The following is a 9,889-nucleotide window of genomic DNA, read 5'->3' on the forward strand; positions in this document are numbered from 1 at the left end:
CACTCCACTAACTCGAGTTTGCCAAGGAGCACCATTAAAACTTGAACACCAACTTGAAAAGGTTTTATCTTTACAAGGGACTTACTCAACATACTTCCTACACTTCAAAATTTTTAAATTTAGTTTTTTTAAATTTTACTGCATAAGTTGCAACAAAATACCTCGTTTCTCGTATATATTGTTTCATAAAAAGTGCCAGAATAATAAGATCGATTACAATAACTTATTTATCAAACAACGCAATTGGTAAGTTTGTTTAATTTATTTAAATTTTAAATAAATTTGCCTTTAAAACTTCGAAAGCTAAACATTTTTGATACATATTACTTTGATTGTACATAGATTGTACAAACATTTTAAGGTGTTGTAATATTTTTTCTTCCGCTTTATGTAGCTAGATCTAATTAAAACTGAATATTGTTCTGGACTTCAGAAGGCAGTCTTCCCCATTTTTTTTGGCAAGTAACAAATCAAATCTTTGATACTCACGTTCGATAAGAAAGAGGAGCAACTGCCTTGGCTGAACTAATTTCTTTCACGCTGCGGTCTGAGTTATGGAGCTTAAATTGGGCATCCCCCAAGCCCCTGACAGCCACGGAGGACCACAAAATTTGCATCTCTCCCAGGCTTCGTCCAGCCCCGCCGCCTCCTCCCATGTTGTCTATATCTTTTCGCTACTGGGAGGGTGGAGGCATCTACATAAATGTGGCTTTTCATTAAAATCTAAAAGCATAAATCTAAAAAGTGAAACCAACAATGCCGGAGCAGACGCAGGCGGACATCTGCGGTGTGCACCACCCGGCTCCCCCGATTTCACAGGATCTGTGGGCTGACTGCTTTATGCCTTTCTTCCTTCCTGTCTGAATCTGTGTATATGTACCCGTGCCTCTATCTGTATCTGTATCTGGGTGCGGGCTTGTGGGGTGTGCGTGGCAAAAACTAATTGAATTTTGAAATTCAAGTCGAAATTAAAAAATTACAAACAGCCGGCCGCATTTGGCATCGCCAGCCGAAATAAACTGTAAAACGGAAATGTTTTCGGCAGGTGGAAATTGAAACTGATTGAATTGTAAAGTGAAGCATAAAATGCTTTTCCTCCGTTGTTTTTGTTTACAACTGCTGGCACACACACTCACAGCACCAACCACCCATCGCCCCGCCCACCGGTTTTCACCAGTTGTTTTTATTTTTGTATAATTTATGGTTTTCGATTTTAATTTGCGCACTTAGGCGCTTATTTTATGGGAGTTTTCTCGTTTTTTTGCATATTTCGCGCGCCTTCTGTGTTTTGTCACAACATATTTTGGAAATGATTTATAAGGAGAGTCGATTGAGGAATTCGAAATGGTGCAAGTACTTAGGAAATCCATTTTGCAAATGACCCAGAAGTACACTGCTTTGAAAATTGTAAAACTAAAGTAGGATCACTTTGGTCATTTTTTTTATAATGAAAATGTAACAGAATCAATGAAAAAACTAGCTATTAATAATAATAATAATAATGCATAGAAGCATTGCTAAAACTTAACTGAACTCCTGCAAAAATTCATTAGTTCATATTTTATTTTATCACTAAATGAATATCTGCCCTCGCTGTAAGCTCTTAGACATATGCATTATGATTAGCGACCGTAATTGAAGTTTAACTGCGCGTGTAATAAAAGCGATTTCTGGCCATTTGCAACGCATTAAAATCATAAATAATACAAGCCGAAAGTGTGAAAATAAAGACACGCGATATGTTGTGTTCCTCGAAGAGCTTCGCCCATTTCGCCTTAGAAATCCGAAAGCATTTCTCAAAACGGGAAAAAATACGGCACAATTTTTGATGAGTTGGGGATTTGGGGACGCGAAATGGGCGCGAGAAAATGTGCGAAATGCGATATTGTACCAAGGCATTAAGAACGTGCTGGCATTACCAAACCTAGACCGACTTATATGGGTTTCCACCGATGTGGCGGGGAATGTGGATGTGCTGCAGACCGCAAACAAACGACGGCGACTTATTCATTGCGCTTGCCATTAAGGTGGCTCTCGCTGCCATTTGGCCATGCCCACTGCCAGTGCCATCCCCTCACCAGGGTGATATATAACACGCTCATAATTGGTCATAAATCTGACAAATGTAATTTGTCATCACTCAAGCAGCTAGCGAACCGGGCCAGCATCACCCCAATCTTTCACAGCACCAAGAAAAAGTAAAAGTGGGTTCTCCGACTAACAGATACCTGGTGATTTATGTCGTCCTTTCGTTTTCCAAAGTAAATAAACCAATATAGGGGGTTTTCAAAGTTTAAATGCAATTTGGATGTCTAAAAGTATGGAGTAAAGTTTGCCTTACTGAATGAGTTTATTGTTCTTCTGAGCTTAAAATATATTGTTGCATACTTTTAGACACCTAAATATGCAATTAAAAGTCTAAGCCCCCGTTTGATTAGAACAGCAACGACCTTCTTATAAAGATCTTATATATTAAAAAAAATAAAACAATAATAAACTTTACCTATAGTTATAGCTAATAAAAATAAAATTGATTGTTAAAAAAAACAGTCTAGAATGTTTAAAATAAATATAGATAAACATTATAGGTTAAGCTCTTGGGGCATAATCACTCTTATTCTTAGACACATAAAATTATTTTAATATTTAATTTTTTCCGGATATAAGGCACCCAAATCAAAACCACATATCCTTTGAAGTCCCAGGTTGGGTAGGTGAACCACCCGGGTTTCTTCGGCTTTTCCCCACTCTCTTTCAGCTTTTGGCCCAGCTGGACGACTCATGACCAAGTCGACGAGTATACTGAAGTGCCAAAATGAAAAAGGTGCTTGACACAAAATGTCAGCTGGATATTTTTTATTACACAATCACAACATACTCATACCCGTACGAACGCACACTCAGACACCTTCGAATATGCCCAGAAGCTGGCTGTGTTTTTGTTTTAGTTTCCGCTCGACACCCACACATAGACAAACAATATTTTCGGCCACTCCGCACTTCACACATAAGCCACAAAGTAGTTACTTTTTATGCTCCTCACTCGCACACACACTCATAACCGGACTTTGGAGCCCCGATTCTGATTGTTTTTCCCAACGCTCACTTGAGCTCGTAAATATTTTACAAGTTTGCCCGGTCCCCTCTCCTGGAACTAATTTCAGCTCTTATAGATGACATACGACGCTCTTTCCGGGGCTCCTTGGCTGCGAGACCGATTCAACATTCCGTTATAAATGACTTTCAAAAGGCCTAAACGTTGTAAATGGAGTAAGTGCGTGTTTCTGGTCAGAGCATCGTCATCAGCCCTAAGTTTAAATGGCCGGCAGCAATCAATAGGCCATGATAATTTATGACGATTATGTCGGCCCAAAGCTAATAAAGTTGTCCAAGAATATGTCTTAATGTCAAACTTTGATTTTCTATTAAGGAAAGACAAGTAGGTAAATATAACTTGATGTGAAATCTTTGGTTATGTTGCTTCATTAAAAATATATTGATTTTTGGTGTGAGATGTTCTGTTGAGGTGATGAAATTGTGAAATAAAGAGTTTATTAGCATACTTTTAGGCAGAAAGATTTTTATAAAACCTTAGATTAAATAAAACCTTTGTTTATAAGCGTCGCTTTATGAAGAGTGGCCAGGGAAAGCATCCAATCGTAGTGAATCATCCATTGAAGGGTCACATAAATAACCGTCAATACTAAGAGGTAGAAGAACAGGGATATGCGAAACTCATAGCCACTCATGGAAATGTGAAGCAAGCTGGTGGAGACGATGAGAAAAATGAAATGAATGCCTGTCTCCGTTGAAGCTGTTGTAATTATCTGTGGAAGTAGAATTATAAGATTTTCCAAAACAAAGAAAATATTTTTCAACCCACGCTGGAACTGGAATTGAAACATCCCTGGTAGAACAGAAGGGGAAACGCCAGAAATATCGCATAGGTGACTATGCTCATCACGACTCCGAAGGTGGCATCCCACATCTTCCGCTGCTGCAGGCACCTCACGACTATCGCCTCACTGAACATCTCACCCAATCCAAAGTACATCAGAGCCGTCACATCCGGCTTCACATCAAACTGGATGCTGATATACTGCCAGGTTACATTCTCTATCTCCCGACTTAGCAAATTCATGGCCACCGAGCTGATGATCAATCCTAGGAGGGCAAAAATCCACACATTATCGGGTCGTCTCAGGGAGTGAGTGGAGATGAAGGCAAGAATGCTAAGAGCCCAGCAAACCAGGAGCATTATTAGCCAACTGACAGCCTTAAAACCATGAGGAAGGCATATAAATGGTAGGACGACCAGACAGAGGCAGTTTATATATTTGTTCCAGCCAATAAGGAAGCGGTCTTTGGATATAACAGGGGAAAAATTAGACACAACAAAAAAGATGGGCACCTGTCAATAAAATTTTAAATCATTCAAATCATACGTCTGACTGCTATTACAATTACCCACCATTAAAACCCTATAGACCACATGCGAATCCTTCATATTCTCATATCCATTAACCGTTTTTAGCCAAAGTTGACGTCTGGTAAACACTTTTTGCTTCTGGTATTTGCCCAGGATCTCATCGCCGCTATCCATATCCAAATAGTTTTCTGGCTTTGCGGTACCTTTTAGTAAACTTCGTTGAAAAGTAGCATGCGACACGACCACGATCACCAACAAAACCAAGGAAAAGGTGTACAAGAACACAGTTACCCGAAATTTAATCAGATTCAGGTCCGCATCCATGAGCTTCATTTGATAAGATTTCTTGGTTACTATATACAGGTAGCCCATTCCGGTCAATATAAAGGTCATGCAGGACCAAAGGGTGACTCCTTCAGCCCGATATCCTTGCATACTCAGAACCATAAGTCCGATCACAAAATATCTTATTATGTCTCCCACCATTTTTGCGAACTGCAAAGGACTCAGGCTACCTCTTTGAGGATCACATATCATCCAGGCGCTGTTATAATAAGATACAAAAATACTTGGCCCGAAGATAAGAAAAGTGATGCCAAACATTGTCATGGGTGCGAATTCAATGAGCGTTACTAAATTTGGCACAAAGCTGCAGGAGACCAAAAATAAATTCAAAAGAAAATGTCTTATATAATAGTACCCACAAGTATTTCGTCAGCATAAACAGCATACTGAATTGTACCATCAATAAACATGCACTTATCAAGCCATAAATTGATATCGTAGGTAACTTAAATTGGCAAAAGAAAACATCTAGGTAGTTTATAAGAAACACAAACGATCCACAACTACGGGTACTCCTTGCAAGAGCACAAGTCTGATTAGCATTTCGAAATAATTTCTGCGGCAGTGAACAGCGAGTCTGGAAACATTTCGTAAATCATCAATAATTCCCAAGTATTCTTGACTACTTGCCACAGTTGAGAGGTCCATAAATTCCATAATTAACTAACCATATAATATTTTATTTCTGTAAAATCAAATTTTATTTGAAGGGGCTGTCTAAGGTAGCTAAGTTTTCCTAATATCTTAAAATGGGTATTAGTTAACACTTAATCGAGATCTATGACTACCATTTTTGTGTTTTTTATACAATTAAGCTTTAAACTACCTGTGGCAAAGATATATTATCATTTTGGACGGTAAATATGTAAGCATTTTTATCATAATTCAAACAAAGATGCTGCTTACTTTTTACCGAAATAATTAGATGATTCCAATGGCGTTTGGTCTTCAAGGTGCAGATGCAAATGCACTGCCTTCGAAATGGGTCAACATAAGGTTCATGAGCGATCGTCGTCATCATCGTCAACGTGACGAGCTCCAAGTACGCCGCTTATCACTCCATAGTTGTTGTTCATCTTTTGTGACTGTCCAGTCCCCAGCAGCTAAAGATTCGAATTCAGCCGTAATGAAAGTTGATGCGACACATTTGGCAAATTGCCGTCGCCTCAACAGCAGGCCTCAACGTCGCCCGAGAACATGATATTTTGCTTTTTTGGGCTCCAAGAGAAAATCCGAGAACTTTTCGAGCTCGTCTCAATTAGCGGCAATTGAATTATTACACGGCGACACTCATTCAATTTTCAGTGATAGGGGAACAGGCCCACGGGCAAGTGTTGTCAGAATTCTGATAGACGAGTGCGATGTCAGTGTGGATGCGACTGGATAGAGGAGTTATGCAAACACCCTACCGAGATTTGAGGATTTCGAAAGAAGTCCAGTATTTTAAACATCTTCATGAAATCATTATCACGTAATCACGTATTTTTTTATGATTCTAAACTCATTAAATTGCTGATAAAAGTTATAACAAAATTGGGTATAACAGATATTTAAAACTTCAGAACCAATTGTTGCCGAGTTCTGGCAGAATACCATTTACATAAGAATTCCGACCGAATTCAACTCAACACGATTTTAAAATTTGTCTAGTTCTTATTATGGCCCGACGAATAGAAAAATAATTTCCTATTGTGCATCTTTTCTGTTTCGATGTTATAGGTTATCAAAACACAATATTTGAGAGCATTTTCCCTTTTGGTTACTACAATATCTACAACTTCAAAAGATGGTTGTTACTAAAAGAAATTTAAAATTGAAAACTGTAGGAACTATGTTTATTTTTCCAAGTATTATAAGATTATTAATAAGATAAAATTACTTAATTTTTACTATCTATTCTATATTATTTCGAATTGCGTAGATGGAGAAATTCCAAAGTATACCTTAGTTGTCTTTATCCAATGAGCGCTATGTTACCAGTCCTTTGAATAAAAATAATTGTAATATTAAAAGTCTTCAGAAGAGAATATCTTTAGAAATGTTATAAATCTTTCTTTACATTGTCCCAAAAAATTATACAATAAAAAAAGTCAGAACTTGAAAATACAAAAACTTGTTGATTCTTGTAAGGTTATATGCCCTTTCCTCGAAGTGAAGCGCACCGTCCCACGCATTTGCACTTTCCTCGGATAAACACGTCGCATTTGTGCCGCCTGCCTCCAGTTCATCCGCACCACTCGATCAGTTGGGATCATTTCAGAATCGTCGCGATCAAGATGAGATCCTGGTACTTGGCACTCAGCCTGCTGCTTATCGCAGCGTCCGTATTTCAGCCCATTGAGGCTCGCGGCGGAAGGGGGCGTGGCGGTGGATCGTTCGGCGGACTTTTCGGCGGATGGCGGAAGTACAAGAAGCCTTCGTCGTCGGGCGGTGGGCGGCGGGTGGTCAGCGGTTCGCCAGTTCATACGGCCATGACGGTGCCGAAACCCCCACCCCCGCCCGCACCACCAAAGCCGATGATGCCGTCTAAGCAGCAGATACCCAGCTATCCGCGCCAGCAGATGCCACCGGGCTACGGCTACGGGTCGTATCCTGGCCAAGTAGGTGGGACATATTACTCCAGTGCTCAGGCCTTGCCAGCGGGAGCGGTGTACTACGCCCAACCACCCGTGGGAATGAACCGGGGAACGGGTAAATATATAATAGACGGTCAAAGTTGTATACACTAGAAACAAATACAAATTTATTCAAAATTATGTGAAGCTTACCAAATTAGAAAATGGTATACTGGTATAAATAGCATAGAGACGACCTACAATCATTTTTCTAATTTATTTGAACCTACCAGGTTCTTGTACCTCCTATTTTATTTATTTATTTATTTAACAAAATTAAATCTAGTATACAATACTAAACCTAATGGATGTTTAATGAGTGCTAGCTACTGGGGCCTTCAACTCGAAACTTGTACGATTTTATTTTATATGATTAGGTGAGCTAGTTTTACAAATTTGTTAATACTTAAGATATTCTCTGGAGAGGGGTTTTTCAAAAAATCTGTTGTGCGACTTGTACCAAATATTGACAATCTAATGCTCTGTAATCGGCTGCAGGAGTCCAGGAGGTGATCTACGGTAAGATCGTCCCCGCATAGTTGGGATGTTGACCGCGTCGTTCCCGTCAGTATGTGTTGGTGTGTCTCCTATTTTAGTTCAATAGGTAATATCCATCATTAACACAGTGCATTGAAGATGTTACTAAAAAACACAATTTAAGAAGAATAATTACTTCGAGACTTCCTTTGTGGAATTCGCTTTTTCAGACAATTACTAGAAAAAGTAACTGGAAAGTTAGGTAATTTTTCATTGCTGTCGACACTTGAGACTTAAAGCCAATTTTTTAGTTACTCACTAATAAAGGAATACCTACCAAGTATAAGGGATGTCACAAGAGACGTTTTATAAATTATCCTTATTAATTAAAGAATAAAACAAGGAAGAACGTTACTCAGATGAAGAAAACAATAAGAAGATGGAGATATAGAAAAACCAAAGCGAGACTGTAAGGCGACACCTACACACGATTTCAACATATGGTAGTGTTGACGGCATACAGACTTAAGCGTTTTATTTTAGTAAAAAATGGGCGCCACAGTTTTCGGAGGCTTGTGGGCCTTAGAGCAGGCGTGGCATATTCGCGTTGCGTATAAAGCTAAGGAATCTAATTCTGATATCTCTAGGTCTTAAAGTTTACGAGATCACACAGACAGACGAACAGAGGTACAGACGGACAGACGGACATGGTGATCAAGAATATATATAATTTATGGGGTTTGGAAACGCTTCCTTCTACGTGTTACATACTTTTCCCCGAATACAATGTAAAGTTTTACTTTACGAGTATAGGGAATAATTCAAGGCTGCCAGTAACAAGCTTTAACCCATCAGATAAAATACAGTGACGCTATAAACCAAACCAGTTCGATAATTTTTACATTTTCTCTTACTTTGTAAACCATACAGGAACGGGAGACTTCCTGACTGGAATGCTGGCGGGTCACATGATGAACAACTTGATGTTTGGCCACCGACACCACGCATACCACAGAAATCGGGAGGAGGGGCAGACGCCGTCCCAGGGAGATGGTCGCCAGATCATCATCGTGAACAATGGTCAGCAGGAGGGAGTTTTGCAGAATGAAACCACTATTTCAGGGGAAGCCTCCGCCGTAGTTCCTCCCGAAAATCCCCTAACTGAGGAGGAAGAGGAGGGGCAGGGCGAGGGAGAGAGTGACCCTGTGTCTAGTGAGGAATCCCCGGAATTCGAGGCGACTCCTCAACCCTATCCAGATGGTGGCATTATTTGCTTCCCCATCACGCTTAACGAAACAGATCCCGAAAACTCAGAGGCGATGCGAGAAGTGGAGCGGGTGGTTTGCTTCCCAGCTCCGCCACACAATCCGGACGATTTCCTACCCACCGTAACCACTGAGCCCCCCATTGTTGCCGGCGATATTGTTGGTGGTGCAGAGGATGGTTCGCAAGGCGGCGGAGTTGACGAGGCCAGCAATGCTGGTGTTCCCATCGAGGTGGCCAACTTTGTAGCTGCAAGAGCCGCCAATGTCGAAAAGGACACAATTTGAGTACTCCTACGATAGAAACTAAGTAAAGATAAATAAACATTAATAATTTATTTCCAACTTCGATTTTTTATCCCATTGAATGAAACCTTACAGTGACTATATTTATAATCTCTTTATTAACACCGAGATTTTAAATGTAAATTTTTCTACTCTTAAAAGACGTTAAGCAAAATATATAAAAAGAATCCCTGTGTAGTATGTTAAGGATGTTTCGTCACGAAACGGGTTTTATTTAGTACCTATTATTATTTTCAATTTGTGTTGTTTCACTTTCATTTCCATCGCGTGTGAGTGATCCTTTATAATTATGCAACGGATTCCATACCAAGAAAAGCTTTTAATCTTAATAAAACACTTCAATAATATTATAGTCATACGCACGCAATAAGGATAGAAAACAGAAGACACAAAAAATAAAATCCACGTCAGAGACTCCCTTTCGTTTCCTTATAACGTTGACATTTGTTAGAGCT

At 39.6% G+C, this 9,889-nt stretch overlaps 3 protein-coding genes across 3 annotated transcripts; 1 reads left to right on the plus strand and 2 right to left on the minus strand.

The window, feature by feature from the left end:
• Positions 1 to 470: 470 nt before the first annotated feature.
• On the minus strand, positions 471 to 656 carry LOC119548731. Its single transcript, XM_037856236.1, is given in 3 exon segments — positions 471 to 581; positions 584 to 622; positions 624 to 656. Coding segments are annotated over 3 exon segments (183 nt in total).
• A 2,905-nt stretch (positions 657 to 3,561) lies between these two features.
• Positions 3,562 to 6,225, minus strand: LOC119546125 (mitochondrial sodium/calcium exchanger protein). Its single transcript, XM_037852219.1, has 5 exons — positions 6,184 to 6,225; positions 5,134 to 5,351; positions 4,472 to 5,078; positions 3,884 to 4,411; positions 3,562 to 3,827 (listed from the first exon to the last, which is right to left on the minus strand). The coding sequence occupies exons 1-5, from the start codon at positions 6,223 to 6,225 to the stop codon at positions 3,597 to 3,599; spliced, it is 1,626 nt and encodes a 541-aa protein (XP_037708147.1). The 3' UTR covers positions 3,562 to 3,596.
• A 767-nt stretch (positions 6,226 to 6,992) lies between these two features.
• Positions 6,993 to 9,473, plus strand: LOC119548540. Its single transcript, XM_037855835.1, has 2 exons — positions 6,993 to 7,465; positions 8,797 to 9,473. The coding sequence occupies exons 1-2, from the start codon at positions 7,051 to 7,053 to the stop codon at positions 9,414 to 9,416; spliced, it is 1,035 nt and encodes a 344-aa protein (XP_037711763.1). The 5' UTR covers positions 6,993 to 7,050; the 3' UTR covers positions 9,417 to 9,473.
• Positions 9,474 to 9,889: the final 416 nt, after the last annotated feature.

This window comes from Drosophila subpulchrella, chromosome 2L (assembly GCF_014743375.2).
Source record: "Drosophila subpulchrella strain 33 F10 #4 breed RU33 chromosome 2L, RU_Dsub_v1.1 Primary Assembly, whole genome shotgun sequence".
In the NCBI taxonomy this organism is placed as follows: domain Eukaryota; kingdom Metazoa; phylum Arthropoda; class Insecta; order Diptera; family Drosophilidae; genus Drosophila; species Drosophila subpulchrella.

What these genes read in the sequence shown, in the direction of transcription:
- LOC119546125 (XM_037852219.1), bottom strand. Translation starts at nt 6,225, where the DNA reads ATGTTTAAAATACTGGACTTCTTTCGAAATCCTCAAATCTCG. An exon ending in TTTATGCTGACGAAATACTT is followed by an intron (nt 5,079 to 5,133) that starts GTGGGTACTATT and finishes GGTCTCCTGCAG; the next exon opens with CTTTGTGCCAAATTTAGTAA. An exon ending in TGGTCTATAGGGTTTTAATG is followed by an intron (nt 4,412 to 4,471) that starts GTGGGTAATTGT and finishes TTTTATTGACAG; the next exon opens with GTGCCCATCTTTTTTGTTGT.
- LOC119548540 (XM_037855835.1), top strand. Translation starts at nt 7,051, where the DNA reads ATGAGATCCTGGTACTTGGCACTCAGCCTGCTGCTTATCGCAGCGTCC. An exon ending in GGGAATGAACCGGGGAACGG is followed by an intron (nt 7,466 to 8,796) that starts GTAAATATATAA and finishes TAAACCATACAG; the next exon opens with GAACGGGAGACTTCCTGACT.